This window comes from Excalfactoria chinensis, chromosome 8, assembly GCF_039878825.1.
Source record: "Excalfactoria chinensis isolate bCotChi1 chromosome 8, bCotChi1.hap2, whole genome shotgun sequence".
In the NCBI taxonomy this organism is placed as follows: domain Eukaryota; kingdom Metazoa; phylum Chordata; class Aves; order Galliformes; family Phasianidae; genus Excalfactoria; species Excalfactoria chinensis.
In genome coordinates this window covers 17,722,348-17,742,232 of record NC_092832.1, presented here as the reverse complement: position 1 = coordinate 17,742,232, position 19,885 = coordinate 17,722,348, and the positions used below count along the sequence as shown (strand labels likewise).

At 39.0% G+C, this 19,885-nt stretch overlaps 1 protein-coding gene across 1 annotated transcript in view; it reads left to right on the top strand.

Annotated features, from left to right (window-relative positions):
- Positions 1 to 19,885, top strand: part of AK5 (adenylate kinase 5) — an 82,521-nt gene that overhangs the window by 49,284 nt on the left and 13,352 nt on the right. The window contains exons 9-11 of the mRNA XM_072343655.1: positions 11,750 to 11,792; positions 12,561 to 12,605; positions 19,639 to 19,802. Coding sequence (XP_072199756.1) covers positions 11,750 to 11,792; positions 12,561 to 12,605; positions 19,639 to 19,802 — 252 coding nt within the window. The remainder of the gene's footprint in view (positions 1 to 11,749; positions 11,793 to 12,560; positions 12,606 to 19,638; positions 19,803 to 19,885) is intronic.

Genomic DNA, 19,885 nt, shown 5'->3' with positions numbered 1-19,885 from the left:
AAAAGGGAAAAAAAAAGAAAAAAGGCCATCAGTACTTCTTGGTGAGAATGCCTTGTAGAAGAACCTACCAAAGTTTCACATGGTCTTGCTCTCCATTGCCTTTGCTGGAGCAGCCATTATCCCATTCATGACTCAACTGAAAAACAAAGTACAGTAAGCTGATAAGTTTCAGATATTTTCAAGTGTACTAAGACTCAGGAAATATCTTTTTGGCCACTCATTTTTTGGGTACAACATCGTGGCTTCTAAAGGACTGGGCTTTACAGAATATGCTAAGCACTTGCTGTGGTGTCTAGTGTCTGTTTGGTCTAATAACAATTGCCTTTTGTTGCTGGAATGCTCTCAAGTGAGATACAGGTTCTTGCTGTTCACTGTGGCATTCTTCTATATTTGTCATTCAATTTCTCAGCTTTGCCAGAGAGGCTGTTAATAAAACACCACTTGTTTCCAGAGATCAGACAAGTCTTATCTTTAAGAATTGGGTTTTTAATTAGAAACCTGCCATTTGGCATATTTCGAGTGCATTCAGGCTAAAAGGGAGTATTGAAAAATTGGCTTCAGTGAATCCTATCAAAGACATACAGAACAAAAGAGCAGCCAATTATTTTCTTGTGAAAACAAGGCTTTCGAGACAGCCTTAGCTAGTCTGTGGAATACTTAAACTAATTAATGAAGAGGGTATACAGTTGTGAAGTGAATACACCCCAGAACAAGTCATTATTAAACTGATACCTATAAAATGTAATAACAGCAGGTAAGCGTCAAGTAAATTCCTTAAAAATATACGTATCTTCTTCTAAGGTTTTCATTGAATCATACAATGGATTGGTTGGAAAGGAAGTATATCTCAAATCTACAAAACATGAACACATAATTTTGTGCCTCAAGGGAAACCACAAGTTCATAACCAAGATATTTCTTCCATACCCTCCCAGTGTTAGACCAGACTTCAGTAAATGCAGTGGCACATTCAAAGAAAAGATTGCTTGCCCCCACTCCACTCTGGTATGTCAAGAATTTAGGAAAAGTAGATGTAAAAAATACGGAAAGATAATAAAGGTCTTTCTGATCAGCAGTGACAAGCAATCTATTGAATTAAGTAAATTGCATAACCCAATCTTTGCTGCAAATGCAGAATGTTTTATAATTAGAAAATGTGACAGCTCACTTGAAAAGCAACAAGCAAAACCAAAGTTTAATGGAGGGAAAAAAGGCCCTCAAAGAGATCTACTCTCATTATAATGAGAGCAAACAAGCTCTTGATTAAAAGTTGTTGCCATGCAGTGACAATTCTGCTTGCAGCTTGTTGTCATGTCCCACCCAGAGCAAATGGACAAATCTGGGCTGCTGGGGAACAGGAAGTTTTAAGCACACTGGAGAAAAGCAGACTCTGTTGCTAACTGGACTATAACAACATTTTCAGCCTGAATGATAATCAGAGCACAAAACCTAAATTAAGGGTGATGAAAATGCCCCAAAAACCTATGCAAAAGCAAAACTCAAATATTCCTATGCAACAGTGCATTTGAAGCTCACTTTAATTAAAACCCTCTGGATTAAACTAGAAAGTCACTGTGCAGCATTTACTATGTTTTGTACCAGCACTTTGACTCCACTTTCTCTACATCTTGAAGATTCAACCAAGAGTTAAGATTTCAGATACTCTCCAAGCAGTTCCATTAAAATATGACAAAGAGCAAATGGTACATCCACATTAGCAGGGGTAGTTTTGATTGGGACTACTGCATTTCAGAACTGGGCAAACATTGATTAAATTATTTAAAGCAGCCAGACATACAGTACATTATATTAATCATCTGCTTTACCTTTGAGAATGTAGGGAACATCTGGTATAACAGCAGCTTCATTCATATGTACTGCACAGCGTTAATCATTGCACATCTGAGTAAAATGATCATAAGTATCCAGAAACCCTCTGGGTTTCTAATGTTGAATATCACCTGTGTGCATTTCCCTTTCCCTAGCAGACAGAGGAACCAAGTTGAATTAAATCTTGTTTTAGAGAGAAACTGTTTAAAAACTGGACTGTGGCATAGAAAACAAACTTTAGAAAACTTAGAAGACCTTCAATGTTTGTTTTTGATGAAGAGCAGAGAAAGACAGGGTCTACTCTTTAGGGATATCTACGAAACAATGATAATGCAAAAGCACCCAAATAGATTAAAGAGCTGGACAGGCAGGCCTAACTACAGAGAAAAGATGCTTAATAGAAATGTACTGAAGTCAATGAACAATCTGTTCAGTTCAAGTTGCCATGGAAACTACTCTATTAAATGCTTAAAAAAAAAAAAAAAAGAACAGCTCTAGAAACAAAGTACTACTGTTTGCCTGTTACAAAGTGTTCCCTTAATGAGCTCAAAGTAAGTGTATTTGGCATTTCTGTATCATTTGGTTAGCTTGAAGATTTCTGTCTTTCAAAATCACCATGGTGCACTGTACTAAAGGCACAAGAAATAAAGCCAACTGCTTGGTTTCCCCCCTTGCAAACCATAGCAAAATGGGACAAGAAAAATTGCCAAGAACTCAATTTGCATTTAAATCTGGAAATAGTTGTTCCTCCCTCTCAGAAATTATTTAGCTTTACTTTCTGATGCTGCATGCAATCTTTGTGCCTCCATTTCTTTTCTGCATTCGAACCCAAAGCAGTTCCCTGCAGTTGTGCTCAGGACAGGGCACGATTACTCCTCAGTGAGGAAGGATGAGCTCATACGAGTTACTGGAGATTTAAATACATGGACAGCACTGTTCAAGATGTGCCACATTTATGCTTTAATGAATATTTCTGCAGCAATTCAGGCAGCTCTGTTGACTTGTACAAGATGTCTGTACAACAAAGCGTTACAATTTACCATGTTTCACCTGCATTTTTTGGAAATAGCATCAGGATCATGTACCTTCCTTATACTAGCTTGCTTCTCTGCTGGCAAATCTAAGGGCCTTCTCCTTGAACATATAAATTCAGCTGCAAAGTTGTTTGTGAGTTCTACCAATTACACACCTGCCTTTACGTTTCACATTGCTCCTATAACTGATAAAGAAACACACAGACATTTCTGAATTCTCCTATATTTAGGCACATCAGTCAGGGCTGTGCGCAGGTTCTGTTCACATCGTCCAGCACCCCAGGAGACCTCTAACAAAGCCCTTCCCACAAAGTATTTCAGCAACAATTCATATACTTTAAAGCATTGAAGAAGCAGCACATTTTTCATAGAAAATACTTACTAATCACTCTCATTTTTACTTTTCAGTTTTAATCTGCAGTGATTACAAGGTTACTATTTTGCTTTAGTGGATAGAGAACTGCTCTTTAAATAACTCATTTGCATTATTTTGAAGCAGCAGAATGGCTTCTCTGGGTACAGTAGCAATACTGAAAAAACCCTCAGTGTATCCTCTTGAAACCATATGTTCCCTACTCATTTTTTCTCCTTATGTACACAATGATTATGCAGTCATCTTTAGTAATTTGGGTCACAAAGAGGAAGAACTGCCCTGTTATGAAGGAACTAAAAATGGGTCATCTTGGATCTGTGGAGTTCTCACAGTTAAAATCTTTCTCAGCAGATTAGTTCTTTATAAATTCTGTAGAAGAGTTTTGTTGTAAGCTATAAAGTACCTAATAAAACATAAATGGGTGTTCCAGTAGACCTACAACAGGCCTGTTCAAAAGTTAAGCTGATCTCAAAGGTCTTTGAGGGAGAAAAAAATGAGCACAGCTGTAAACAGTAGCAGCAAATCATAGATGTGAGGCCACACGCTGCTCTTATTTTACAACACCATGTTCTTGTCCTTCTCCATGCCAAGTTCTTCCAGGCAGTGCTCTACTTCCATATTTTAGAAGGTCTGTTCTCATTAGCTACATTTCCTGGGTCTACACTTCTATCCTCTTTCTCCCTGCTGTAATTCTGCATGCTATGTGTCTGTGTAAGCATCTGCTTTTCTGTAAATGGCAGATGTAATCAAGGCATAGCAACACTTGCTGCCTCCAGACCTGATCACCTGCCACACAAGGGAGAGACGCCTGCTAACTTTTGCAGTGCTATCCTGAAATAAAACTGCCTCTCCCCCGCCACACAGTACTGAATTAGGACTGGCAGTTTGAAGAACAGAGCTTTATAGCAAAATGTGTTACTGTGCACCTTGAACAAGTGCTGCAGCATGTGACAGTGTGTGGGTTAGAAAGAGCTTAGAAGGGAGCAAGAGAAAAGACATTTCTGAGCTTACTGCCTGTTGTAGACATAACTAGCAAAGGACAAATACTTTAATCTTAAAGCATGATACAAAGGAACAAAACAAAACACCCTTAGAAAACACAGGAGATTGCAAGTGAAAGGCATGCTCTGCCCTTGACTCCTTTGCTGTCTTTGTTCTTAAAGATGATTTTAATTGCTGCAACTTCTTCAAGGCTAAAGACAAGTTACTTTTTACAGCTTACCTCACCTGCCCTGGAGTTTCATTTTCATAAAGTAATGGAGCTGATGCTAACAAAAATAAATGAGTGGTGATGATGATGCATGCAATCAGAAGCATAGAATTTTGTATGTTATCTATGGAAATTAACTCATGAAGTTTTAGTTCTTCCAAAAGAACCTATTACTGAATTCCACTTCATATGTTCCTTGACAGAGCATTCATGTCTTTGTACCACAGTCTTACTGGAAATTTAATTGAGATTGCATTTGTCCTCTAAACTAAAAAAGCAAATGGAACTGCCTTCCAGTTCTGCAGATAGTGCCAATGTGAGGAATCCTTTTGTTAGCAGCATGGTTAGCAGACTGAGAGCAGGAGCTGAGCAGCACTGATGGTGCAGTTGAAATGCAGTGGACATTTCCTGCTGCACTTTTCCTTGCTGCATTGGCCTAATGTAACAAAAGCCCCCATGGGAGCATAAATACTCCACACAGGGAAGGATCATTTTAGGAGCAATGGCAAGTTACAGAAAAGAACAATAATTAAAGTAAAAAAAAAATAAAAATAAAAAAAAAGTAATGATTTCTGGGAATAACTTCATGGGTACAAGGAACTTTTGTAACAATAGAACTACTGAAGAGTTACAAACCTGTATGCGATAAAGTCTTTTAAAAAGCACAATAGATAATAACTATGCACAGAAAACGTGGGTATTGTGTTGCCACTGCCTTCAAATCACAAAGATACATTGAAAAAGCCTCAGTTCTTCTTCAAGACATATTTTCACCCCAAATTCAGCGTCCAGTTTACCAGAACACTCTCACACTGCTCTGACCATGCCAAGTGCTGCTACCCTACTGGAAAATATGCTCTTGCCCCAAACCCTGGTTGCTAGGTTTGACCTTTAAAAGTTCATTTCTGTAATCCTTTTTTCTAGCACGATTGTGTCTGGAAATCAATATGAAGCTAATGCATTTTTCTTGCTTAATACTCACACACATTTTATGTCTTGCTCTGTTTATATAAATCAAGATATATATGATCTTGGTTTGCAAGTGGAAATCAATTCGTTTTTAACATTATTATAAAGGTATTGTAAGGTTTATTTTACAAGGGAAGTAGCATAGAAATGCTTATCTTTGCTAAAATCCCAGGGGCAAAAGGGAAACGCTTTCTGTAGATGTTATTACAAAAAACCATTTGGTCTGCACTTCCTGTTTGCATGCACGACAAACAAAACTCACCTCAGATAACATTAGCACTGTTCTCTCATCTTAATTACTATTCATCTCTTTTGCCGCAAGTAACTCCACTCCACTGAGCAGTACAAACTGTGTAAGAAAATACACCGTTGGGGAAAGAAAAACCTCCAAGTCAGGGTGTATTTATACTGTATCTCATGTACACACATTCATTAGTTCTGGACCAGGGGAGGTCAGAGCACAGCAGCCCCTTCTTTCCAGAGCCATATTTCAACACAAAGTGTGCAGAAAGCAGTTCAGCTTCAAAAAGCTATTCGAGTCTTAAATCAAATTTAAAGGCAAAGAACAATACAGCTCAACAAAATCTGCTCCCAGAGACCATTGCCCATACATAAAACTTAAAACTAACTCAGCGTATCTCATCAAAACATTTGCTCTTACAGGAAAACAGGAATTTAGAAGACAAATTCCACAGCTCAGTGCTGACTGCACCCAATTTCTTCTGATGCTCAGCTCCACCTAGCAAATGCTTGCTCAGAGCCTTGTGATCTGAATGCAGATGAACTGCACCTATGAGTCCATTCCAGTTTTGATAAGCAGAGACCGCATACACCTAATCTGAAAGGCCATCCCCTAGGATTAGGCACATGCCTATTAAACTCAGTTGCAAACACATGTCAAACTAAAACCACACAGATGGTGACAGACTGGACTCGAGCAGAAAAGTTGTATATTCAGATGATGCTTGACAGACACTGCACAATGCTTTCTGATTCCCTTGAGCATTCTTAATCAGTGAGTTTACTTAATTGACAGCTGAAGTTGATTTTAAGGTAAATGATGCTTTAGAAGCATCATTTGCAAACATCTGAAACTGAATTTCATATAATGTTATTAAGGATTAAGAATTCAAAACAAAAACACTGCAATCTAAACAGGTGAAAATGGAAATCTAAGCCCTAGATCTTTCTTTTCTTCCACACAATTATGTTCTTATTGATATCACTTAATATCTCCTCCAAAGTGCAGATAACGCCCTTACCTAAAGGAATCACAAGGAAGATTTAAGTGGAATTGCAGTGTTCCTTGAAAAAGTAAAAAGCAACACTTGTACTCATAACAAAGCAAAAGGAGACCTACAGCATTACAGCATGCTGAAAAATTGATGGTATACATCTACACCACACTGAAAGAATGCTAATGAGATCACTTAACTAAAGCCACATACTCACTTCTTGCTTGGACTGTACACAATGTCATCTGTATTACCTATACTTGTATATATTCTTTTTTATTTACTTACATGTTAAGTTCTGTTCTCAACAAATATTTCCTATGCAGAGAAACATGCTGTTTTCATTTGTTTGATGTGTTCCATTGAATATTTGCATTCTTAAATTTAATCTTCAAAATTATGTGTAATTTTAGTCACAAGTCATGATGCAGTTTCAGTTCAGTCTCACTCTATTGCCAAATTGAGTCAGTTGATAAAAAAGAGAATATGGGGAGCTCAAAAATAAGGAAAATAAGCAGTAGGATTCAGAAGCAGCATGTATTTACTGCTATTCTCTTAGTCTATTTTGAGTTGTGTTTGAATTTGATTGAAATGTATCAATGTGTTATAGAAACACTGAATGTTCATTTTCATCTCCAAGGACTTCACAAAGACAGTTGAAAAATATATTTAAGTTTGAAACTTACAAAGTCAAAGGTGTAGAAGGGCTTACTTGAAAAGGTCTGCCTGCGTACGTGTATATATATATATATATATATATACACACACACACACACAGATAGATAGCTCTTGTTCCTCCCCACACCACTCCCCCTCTTTTTTTGATCATATGTTTGGATTTGCTCACTGAACAGCCAGTATTGCACAGTATGACAGACACTCATGTGGAAAATATTCAGCTAGTAACGCACAGATTGCCTTCAGACTCAGATCAGCCTTATTTAGGGTCCTGCCGCTATTTATTTTTTTAAATCTTCTGCCAAATAACATAAAGAGCGGTGGAAGATCTTGCAGAAGAAAAACATGAAGTTACTTCCAAGTTCAGTATTATCCAGATCCATAATAAAGACTGGTTGACTTGCTTAAGCATCAGATGGAGTATTCCTTCCAGGATTTGCTATCAGCGATGATTAGAACTGAACGATATTTCCATATATAGCTTAGCTTCCTCTTTAATCTTAGTGTATTTTTGCCCTTGGTAACTTCAGTTGTCAGTTTTTAGTTGAATTCCTCCTGGTATGTACAGATACATTCCTGTTCAAGATTTCAGCATGTACTGTGTCCCTGTTTCACTGAACGCTGCTTTCTTAGCTGACCCTGTGGAGCTCATCCCCTTGTGGCTACGTGCCACTTGATTCATACTACCGTAATGCTTTACACCACAGGAAAGGTATAAATGCCCACCTTCTGCACAATTCAAATGTTATTCACACAAGCTTTTTCTTCTCCCTATGTAATCAGACTCATAACTTCAAAATGTTATATCCAAAGTCACATTCCTCATGAACTGATTCGCTGAAAGATGATAAATTCTTTTCTGAGAACTGATGCAGTGCTGTAAAGGAGCTATACTATTGCTTTTCCCCTGGAAATGTCATTGCTTTTATTGATATAGAGCTTTCTACACTATTGTGTTGTTAAGAGTCTCTAAATAATCCTGTTTAGCACTGACTAATGAAAGCAACTTCCCTCCCTTTCTCTGTTACACTACTCACATTTTCTTTTCTCTTTTCCCTGATGCAAATTGAATATTTAATCATAATTGTTTTGTTTCTTTGCCTCCATTCTCCTTAACCCACGGTTATTGGTGCACTTTTAAAGTTTCTAGGAGGAACTCTGTTATATCTGTTGAAAATCAAACAAAATGCATCAGGCACTTTATACCACTATTTTCACAAAGCATGAAGCAACAAAAGAACTTAGTAATGTGGGTGGGAAAAAAAAGACTAGAACAGAGACTGAAACAGAAGACCTCTCACCTCAGGGAACAAACATTCAAAGCAATCATATTTAAACCCTAACAAAAAAGTCCCATTAAAAAGAAAGTTTTATTGCTTTCTCTGAAGTGATATTTTGTAAGTGTCCTAGTTTGCTAATAGCAGAACTCAAAAGATTTGGAGAATTCTGTATCATCTTCTTATTGCAAACTGTGACTATCTATCAGTGCATTCTCTTATCAGATCCAGCAATGATAGGCACAACTTATTAACCTCTAAGTACCTACTGCCAGTTATTTACTGATAACCAGTTACATGACAAGCCAGAAGGCTGCGTTTTCCAACTCTGAAGGCAAATGTCAGCTAGAGACAGATGGAGAATTCTGCTGGCTGCACAGAATCCAATATACTGTTTACACTGACAAAGCAGTTATGTGACCAGCTGTGCCCCACTGACTGATGTTTCCAGATAATATTTGTAGATGTTACCTTGGCTTTAAAAGCAGCTGAAATTACACCTTTCTCTAGAGCTCATTAGCAAAAGTTCTGTTCCTCACCTGGCTTCCAATTAAACACAAACATCTATGCTGAGAATACTGAAACCATTCTGCTACTCTGTTGCTATATTCCTGATAGCAATAGCCGATTTATATTTTAGGAACAGGTAACACTAAATCCAACAGCTCCTTTCCATTGCACTTTGGCAACTAGGCAGAACAGTGCTTTCAAGCCAACAGAGATGAAGTTGTTCACAAGTTGGTGAACTTGTTACTGCTGGAAACACACAATTAGATCTTGTCAAGCGTGACACAAGCAGACTGGAATTAATCAGTCTCTGCTGCACTCTAAAAAGGAGTACAGGCTATGAAGGCAGTATGGCTCTCTTCACCCAGATAGCAGGCAAAGTGTCTGTACTTCTGGGGAGTTTGGGAAGAAGCCTGGTTCTGAGCTGTGGAGGAATACTTTATAATCAGAGCCAGATTAACTGTGGCCATACTCTTCTTCCTCCTGACTTTTCTCACAACTCCAAGAGACAAACTGTCAGGACCTCTTTCCACTCTGAGCTGGGTGCCACTGAAATATCTTTGAAAACAAAGTATTGATAGTGATATGTTCTCTGAATATGAGGAGCTTGCTCTGTCCCAGGCTGGTGGCTCCACTCACACCAGGCTTCATGCTGAGTTGACTCTCAGAGTCACAGAACAGATGCTCTTTGGAAAAAAAACAGGGATGAAAAAGATTCTTTCATAAACAGTATTTCTGTACCTGAAAAACGAGCAGGTACCGATATAATGAATTATTTTAATGTTCTTGTTTACCTGACTTTGAGTTGTAATTACAATTCACATTTTTGACCTTTCATAGAATTTATTCTGTACGTGAACATGGCTGGCTGCCTAGTTAACCTCTTAGTCTATTCAAACAAATAAGGTTGGTCAAATAACAATTAAAAAAGCTGAAAGTTTATTTTGCTTCACCTCTGTCTCTAGTTCCTACATATTTCAGCTCTCCAAAATGAGATCTGTTCCTGGCTTAGACAGACCTATATTATCACCTGCTGCTCTGACCAGCCCAGTGGGGTTACTGAGGCAGTTCCATTCTGCAATTATAGGGTAGAATGAAATACATTATTTGAAATTCCATTATTGGCAAGGAGTACTGCAGTTCATTTGATTGTAGTGTAAACTTGCAACTGCAATCTTGATTTTTAAAGAAACTTTAAACTTTGCGCCTAAATCCATTTGCATTCATAAACTTAAAGGCATGAATAAAAGGCTGAATCTCAGACTACGCTTTCTGTATGTAATATGTCCTCTGCAAGGTCTAAAATATTATTGTATTATTACTTCAAAGAAAAAGTGTGCATGATTAATACCGTCACTTGAATTGCAGGGAAGGAATTAATCTTTTGCTTTTACTTTATTTCCCTGAAATACCTCCCTCCAAACTTTCTTTTATTAGCAGTATGTTTTAAAAAGGCAAAGTTAAAGCAGTTCCGCTGCAGTGTAATAGGCTGAGAATCACAGAAAGAAAGAGTTCAATGCGGTCAACGTAATGGCTCTTCAGCCTAATGAAGAGTGCTTGTGTTTCAGTGATAATGGGAAGACAGGGAGAAATCCACAAGTGCAGCACAGGAGCCCCTTGAATCAGAGCAGCCAGCAGTTTGCCCCTTCTGGTCACCACACTGCTCATTCCACTTAATCTGCTCACACAGCAATATGCATTTCTGATGGTGGCTATTTCTGACACCATACTGATGCAGAACTCCAAACGACTGCAGCTTGTGAACTCTATGCTAGTGTTGGACATAATCTTGTCCACTCTAAATATGTTTATTTTGAGAGAACGAGTGTAATGTGCACTGTGCTGATATTAGACACGAATCACATAAGATATGCATGTTATTGTCAAGGTTATGATTATTTTGTGGACTATATTATGGCAGTGATGGCGTGAATGTATTGACACTACATAACCCAGCCTACATACTGCATATATGTATACAGTTCTCATAAATAAGGACAGCAAACAGTTCCTGCTCTGACTCTCTTGCTGATCAGTATCCATAATTCTTCAGTGGTTACATACATATATACAGTACATGGCAAAATAATTCCAAATGATCAAGCATCAGGAAAGAAAAACAAACATTCCAAGTTCTCCATTTCCCTGGCCTGATCCCTCCTTGTAGTTCAGCAGCCTTTGTAACAAGTTGCATTTTGCAGTGTATTCTGAAGGTCAACAAATTCAAACTGTTTCAGACTAAAGACTAATTTCATCTTTTCACTGTAGTTCACTTCTACTGCTGCTCCAGTGTTGCCTTTCCATCACTTATAGATTATCATACCACACTTCAAAACCAATACAGCATGCACCTGGTCTGCTTACATGATAGACTGGAACTGCACAGCTGAAACTGGAACACACAAAAGTGTTCCTTACAGAGAAATAAATCAGATGGAGCCAGTGAATTCCCCATTTACCTCAGGTTTTCCAGGTTCACATTCTACACTCAAACACCATTCCTATGACATTGTAAACCATCTGTCAACATAGATTAAGGCTCAGAGGTTAGACATAGATATAAGTAAATAGAAGAAGAAATGCAAACTACTCTGCAAGAAAAATCCATTTCAATTTGTTACTTGCTTAATTAACAGGAGGAGGACCAGTCAAGTTTTTCTGGTTATGAAAGCACAGGAGGTGAGTTTATTTACCTTTAAAACCTTTTAAATTTAATAATAAATAACAAGAGATGTAGATACTTTTATGCAACATAACAACCAAAATTAAGTGAGGTAAATGAGCGTATGTTGCAAGTAGATAACTCAAAGACATAAACTTCCAGCAGACATCCCATGGTGCAGGACCACCCCCTATCTTGGTATAAACAGGGTAGACAGAAACAAGCAAAGAACCCAACAATTTAAGCAAAAGGTAGTGCTGTAGCACCAGAATTCCAGTAGGAAATAAAAGGATGCCTGGATTTCAATTGAGATTACTGTTATTTGGCCAAATTTGAGATTCAGGGGGATTTAAGGCTATATCTCTGACGCAGTATGCCAAATAGCCAAATAGCATCTGAATGGCTTGTGGACCAATTTCTGTACCAGCCACGACCTAATTATATATTCAAAGAAAGATGCAACGGGTTGGGGAGCAAATTACTACATCAAGGTGCATGTGCTCATTTATTTTGGTTTTTTTTCTGTTTTTCTTTTTTTAGGATGATTTATATACGCAACATCTAGCTTTCAAGTAAAGGTTTTTTGTGTTGTTTTTTTTTAAATCATATCTTCAGTGACAGCTACAAGGGTGGGGATAAATGAACAGGGTGAGCATTTCTTCTGCAACGCAGAGCAGAAAGCAAATCCAGTTTAAAAAAGAATAGATCACTCAGCTGTGTGGAAAGTCGGCAAGACTGATCTGAGTAGGTGTTGCCAATAGAATGACTTTTATTTTTTGTCTTAGATTTTTCAGAAGACCTGAAGAAATCCAACATCTTTTTTATAGTTGGTAAGTAGAATTCTTTTTTTCTTATTAAATTTAAAAATCCATGTGTGTTTTTTTGTTTGTTTGTTTTTGTTTGTTTGTTTTAAGTATTGATTATAGGTATGCTATTTCTTCTAAAGATTAGCAGGAGTGTTTAGCTGAGTATTTACAGAGCAATTATAGAATCAGCAAGATTGGAATAGGCCTGTAAGGTCATCCAGTTCAACAGCCAACTCACCATCACCATGCCCACTAACCACACCTCCAAGCTCCCAGGTCCCTCAGCCAGTCCTCATAAGACATTTCACAGCCCCATTGCCCCTCTCGGGACATGCTCCAAGGTCTCAGTGTCTTCTTTTTTGTAGTGTGGGACCCAGAGCACAGCTGTGACTGACCATGCTAACAATCACCCGTGAAGTTCAGAACAGGAGATATGTTGAAGTGCAAACTAATTCAAAACAATCATAGTTCTTGTGCAGTGACAGCACTGCTGGGTGACCTCACGACAAAGCTGACTCACTAGATTTAGTTAAAGTGTTATTAATAACTTCAAGTGAAAAATAATAAAATCGGGTCTCTTTACCTCTTCGTGAAATATTTTTTGTAAACACAGATTTCACTCATGCATTTCCTTAGCATGCCATTACCTTGCACAATGCTTAGCATGCACTGAGGCTTTGCAGACTCAAGGTCTACAATATACTTGTGTTCTGGAAGTTCACTGAGGAAGAACACCATAGTAATGCTCAGTATTATACAGATGGGAGTAATGTAAGCCACAAATACATGGAAGAACCCTTATTAAAAAAATACATTAAAACTAGATTAACAAGTTTCACCTGAAAGCTCAGTACTAGTCACTTGGAAAGGAACATCGCTTCCTTTAAGATCAAGCAGAGTTCTTCAAACAAGAAGAAAACTCCACTCTCTCATCAGAGCAACATGAAAAGTAGACTTAGCCACAACGATCAGTTCATGACTTTATCATACTTAGCTAATGCAGCACACAACAGCACATCCAGAAAATTGTCTCTCCTAACAGCATTAGTGGGTACATTATCTCTGCCCATCCTCTTACAGGAGTTTTGTAAGACACAGCCACATTTAGCTTTGGTTGAAGCTGAAACCTAAGTAGAACATTTCCAGGAATTTTACTGCATTTTGGATCAGAGGCAAACTCCCCACTTTCTTTTTAACATAAAGTATTAAGGTCATGATAAATAAGACCAGCTGTCCAGCTGGCACTCTGAAGACATTATCCCCACCCACATTTGCAGATACCAGCTGCCAACACTAGCTTCTACATAGGGGTTGTGGGGAGGGAGAACAACAACAAAACACCATTTGTCCAAGATACATCAGTGTCCAAAGATATTGAACAACCTTATCTAACTTATCAGTTGAAGTCCCATCCAACCTAAATTATTCTATGATACTTGTAATAAGGTTCATTCTACAATCAGACAGGCAGAGCATGAGCAGCACTGACAATTTAAACCCAAATCAGTCAAAATGCCAGCTGTAGTAAGGGTAGAAAGCTGCTTTCTCTGACTTCCCACATAAAGAGAACCAGTATGTTTTTCTTTAGGAGAAGAACCTCAGCGATGTCCTGGGTCATGTTCCCACAACATCACATTGCTGCCAGAGTGCACTCCAGGATGTTTTCTGGATAAAAATCATTGTTCAGAAAAAAAGGATTTTATTTTCAATGCAGTATCACTCCCATTTGGTTTCACTCAGGCTAAAATCATACCTGAACGACAGATGAGGTGCTACTTAGGAGCTTCCAAATGCCACATTCTGTAGCTAAGATTTTTGTATTTCTATAAGTAATTCAGGTGGCATTGCCAAACTGATCAAAGGCCCCCCAAAATCACAGCCTGAACATAAGAATAGTTTGACAGATTCTTTTACTTTCTGTTCTCACTTCTGAGCTCCATTGTACAGCTAAATTCCACCTGCAAGCACTTTCCCTTCATACAAAGATGATCCTCATTACAAAAACAAGGGCTAGAAATTGAAATGTTTTTAAATTAATTTTGATATTCTTGTAAATATTTCTGTTGAAAATTTATGTCAAATGCTGTACTGTTTGGTATACAGTAAACTCGTTAGACTTAGCAAGCTTAAAACAGAGACATCCCAGTCTGTCTGTATGACAGTTGCACTTTGCTAATGCTTCTGACACCAAAACCAGTTCACAAATAGCTCACATTGCTTGTTCCTGACCCTGCTTGCTCACCGCAGCAGCCCCAGCTCCCTCTACCATCATTAATTCATCTGTTTGTGATCCTGTACACCAGTGCACTTGAACTGCAACCATGGAATTGTAGTCTATCATAGACTGGGGGTGATCAGGGCCTCAGGTAGAGCAAGTGTAAGGCTTAACTTCTTAAACAGAGACCTTTCACAGATCTAGCGCAGACTGCAGTGAAAAATTGAGAAGTGCTGCTCAGGCAGCTGTCATTTCTCCCGACCGAGACCTCTTTTTCTGCCTTTGAACCATCCTCCATGAAGCACTTCTGCAGCCAATAATTAAATTGGGAAAGGTGAACACCTAAGTCAGCAGTGCTGCCAGAAAGTTATTTATCCCAAGATCTTTTTATACAATTTCACAGGCAGCTGAATCAATATAATATGAAACAGAAACCTGTGCTAAGATGGTGTGCAGACCTTTAAATCTCAACCTTGGCTACAGGAAGAACAATATGCAGAATGACATGTAATTTTAGGCTCTGTGAAGCACACGAGTTCTGAGTATTTACTCACTTTTCATATCAGAGAGTGCAGAGAGAGATACAAAGGATTCCAAGGTTAATCTCACCGAGTGATGCCACCTGCCTAATTTCTGAATTTTCAATTATTTTTTTTAAAATAAGTTCATTAATGAGCTTTAAAGCAGTATGTGCAGTACACAGCAGTAATAACATAATAGACAAGCACTGTAGCACTGAAGTACTGTTAGTAGTTGGACTCTGTAAGTAAAGGCCAACAATAAGTGGTTTGCAGTTTTGGAATTCATAAAACACATCCTGAGAGCAAACTCAGTAATAACTTGTGTTTGACCATCGCAATTATGCCTTTGGCTCAAGGGAGGCCTCAAGTCCCTCCCTGCAGCAGCTCACACCTGCCTCACTATCCCCTTGCCTTGCTGTTATGGAGGAAGCTGTGTAGTCAGCTCCAGCAGGAGCCTGCAGAGCTTATGGTTGTCATGCAGCCAACAGAGCTCCCCCAGTGCACTAACACAGCTGTGACCCTGACCAGAAAAACTGAGAGCTAGTGGAAGACCTCCATTACCTCATCAAGGTCTATTGAGGTCACCCCAGTCCTGGCAACCTCAGGCCTCCTTGTGGAGCAGTTGGGTCACCATTGGTCATTAGCTCCCCATGATCAAGTGCTTATAGGAACTGTGCCCAAGCTTCCACAGCTCAAGTTCAAACATGCACACTAATTCCATATTTTCCTACAGGTCACAGTGCCTTCAGTTTCTCAGTATTTTCTACACTTTCCTCTTCTAACTTCATGTCATATTTGAAAAAAAAATCAGGAAAGAACATGACTAACCCTGAATAGCAAGCTACTGTGAATCAGTCTGCCACAGGTTAACACAAGCTTTGTCCAAAATAGAAGCAGGCAGAGTAAAAGATGACAGCGTAGCCATATGCGTGGGCCTGTTTTCCTCTTCTGGACACCGAACTATTGTGGAAACTTCCCCACCACAAGTTTTTTTTATGGTTGAAAAACAGCGTAATAAGTTCTAGTAAAGGCTTCTTGTTTTTACAATAGCTTTTGTTACACATACTACACAGCTGTTGTTCATTATAGATTCTCATAAATTAGACTATTTTTCTCATATTTCTCAGAAAGACACAGATTCAATAAAAAGACCTCCTGAAAGAATGAACAACATTACAGGTTGATAAGCCTCGTAATTTTAGAGTTTGTTTGTTGTTGAAGCTCAATGTATAGCACTCCTTCAGGCACATACCCTGAGCAGTAAGAAAGTAGTAATTAGCAAGGAAATGTTCTTTACCATCTTTTCCCACCTTGATAGCTCTTCTGCAATCATACTGTATTCCAACCTTCAGAAGGAGTTACGATGTTAACTAATACTTGAATTTCAGCTAGATAAATTAATATTGGCATAAGCACTGAGCACACATTGATACCTCAGGAATGAGGAAATGCCCAGGGACATTCAATCTCTTTTTCAATCAGGGAAAACAAGAGTTGTGAGTTCTTTGTCACCATATAAAAACACGAGAGTACGCAAAGTGGGTCACATACGTTTGTCAAGCAATAGGATGCTTCGCTTCTCATCAAATGATGCAAAATTAATAGTAGTGGCCATAAACATTATCACTTTCACTACATAGCTGATATTTAATTACATCTTTTGCTCTATAAAGGGCTCAGTATTTTAATTTCAGCTTTGCTGGAATTTTTCTATGAAAATAAACATGGGCAACTTGAATGTTTTGGCAGAACAGTAATGCTTATTTTAGCATACATCCTGCATGTTCAGTAGCATTCTCTTTTAAAATACTAGGAAGACAGAGGTATTACAGAAATGTACTAGCTTTTATAAGTATTTATCTTCACGATAAACAACCTAAAATTGTTCTCACATTGTCATTTCTGCAAGAGATCTACATTTATTTAGTATGTGAAGAGACACTGAAGTTACATAAGGAGGAGAATAAAGTCATTTTTATAGCTTTAAAAAAACAAACAAACAAAAAAACAAACAAAAAAAAAAAAACAACAAACCATTTAATACTGGATATACACCAAACAGGTAGCATGAAATTACTGCTCTGCTAGTGAATTAAAGCCAGAAGACAGAATATGTAATCAAGCACACGCACAAACTTATCAATCTGAAAACAAAAAGGACCAGAAATAATTTATCATTACAGACACTTTTTCACAAAGGTGATTTGCCCATTATGGCTGCATATCTGTAGCTAATTTTACACAGACGCTATTCTCTTCCAATGACTGCTTTTACAAAGGAAAAGTTTTCTTCATCTTAAAGCAACAGAAAAACAACATGTAACCTACACTGGAAATAAAATAACTGTGACACAGACACTTCTAGATAAAATCTTGGTGCAAGTGTGAATCTCACACCACAAGTTGATAATAATGTTTGCAAATGTGAAGCAGAAGACTGCAGCTTACTCTAGACAAAACTGTTCCCTCCTTCCTTACTACCTTATAACCCAAATTTTATTCTCAGCTACAGTACTGCAACATCTCTGAAGATTACATTCTCAGGGCAGTTATTTCTTAAATTGAATGCCAAAGTTAAAACTTCCTGGTGATGCCAAATTCACTGCATGGTGGAAGTGTTATTCCTATGTTTGTTCACAGAAAGATGAACAAAAAGGTAAATCACGTTGCTCAGCATTGCATGTTTTCTAGCATCTTAAATCCACACAATGGGTCCAAGTAGCCACAGTTCTGAGTCTTGAAAAACATACAAGTCATACACTTAAAAAAACCCACAGCCATTTAGTAAAGCACACTTTTACCTTTTGTTTTGTTCTTCAGTCTTGGCTCTACCTCTTAATTTTGAGCACTGACTACCTGCAAGGGTATAATTACCTCCTACTGCAGCAGTTCTTCTGAATAGATCCATTGAAGATCATAAAAGCACTCCCAACTGCAACACACCCAGATAATTTCTCCCCACAGTCTCTCTTTTCTGATGTGAATTTACCCTCCATGCCTCCCCCAACTCTGGGCACCAACATGGCCCCTCTGCTCCCCCCACAGGCACTCACCTCAGGTCCTCCAGCAGCTCTGGAAATCACCACCACAGGAGCAGGATCCATGAGAAGTAACTTTCCTCCATTTTGTCGATCTCTCCAGTAGGAGTGGGGCAGCTGTGGCTGCTCAGCAGGCAGCTAAAGAACTTGCTGAGCCTTTCGCGGAGTGGGCTTTAGAGTGAGGGGGGAGGAGCAGACACCTCCTGCAAGGAAATGGGATGGGGCAGTGCTAGCACGTAGGGCACGAGGCATCCACCATCTCAGAGCAGACCCCAGAATGGGTGCTTGCAGAGAGGCAGTGTTTGAGAACTCTTGGTGCAGCGGCAGCTGGCCTGCTGGTGGACACAGGTGCATCTCCTGAGATATTTCTTTCAGCAGCAGCACCTACCCAGCTCACATTTGCTGTCACCTGTGGGCCTCTGCGTGGGGGGGAGGAGAGGAGAGCCCAGCCCACAGCTGTGGTGAGCAGCAGGCACCCGCTCTTCAGCCAGGGGAAAAAATCACCTTAGCAGCCTCACCCGAGTAATGGAATCTGCTCTGACTCAAGGTGGTTTTCCAGCTCCCAGCTAAATACAATGAGAGTGAGGGGTGACAAGGTGCCACGCAGAGCACTGGGCCTGCACAGCACCCTGCAGTGTGAGCACAGAGCAAGTCAGATCTGCAACTGCAGGAGCAGTAGGACTAGGCCTCCACCTGCATTCAGCTGCAGGTGTACCAGCACCTGTGGGAGCCATCTGGCTAGAGGTAGAGGTGGCCAGCACAGGGAAGCCTTGCTCTTGCATTTGCCATAGTGCAAACAGGTTTGGTTGTTGCACTTCCATATGTGTGCCATCTCTGCTTATATCTTTCCATTCCACAAGTGGGGGCAAAATATTTCCCTTGCAAGGATTTTGCTATGTTTTGCAACACTAGCAAGATCGGTTTGCTAATGTTTGTTGTAACAAGTGAGCCCGAATGTGTACAGAATCAAACACACTCCCCTGCTCCGTGTTTAATGGTTTTCAGTGACATGGTAATTGTGTTTCAGTAACAAGTTTTCTTCTGCAAAACATTTCCTTGTTTTGACTCCTTGATTTCAGCACACTTGAGTCAGCATTGTGGGTATCAGAGGGGAAATACATGACTTGTTCCAGTGTAGAGTCTCTGTGCTTTAAAAAAATAAATAAATAAATAAATAAAGCAAAGTAGGCAGTCATCAATTTCTTTCAATTTTTTAGCTGCTATAATTTGAGAAAAGGAAGATGTTTATTCCTTTGTAATTCTTGATATTCTTCCTCACAAAGGTGGCCCTGGGTCTGGCAAAAGCAGCCAATGTGAACAGTTAGCCAAGAAATATGGATTTACTCATCTTTCCACTGCTGACCTCCTCCAAAATGAGTTATCATCACTCTCAGAGAGAAGTAAATTTATCAAAGACATCATGGAATGTGGTGAACCTGTTCCTGGAGTAAGATACAATTTTATGTGGGGTCCTAACAGTTTACAAAGGCAGTAGCACGTAGATTGTCTAGAAGGGTGGAAATAAGAGAA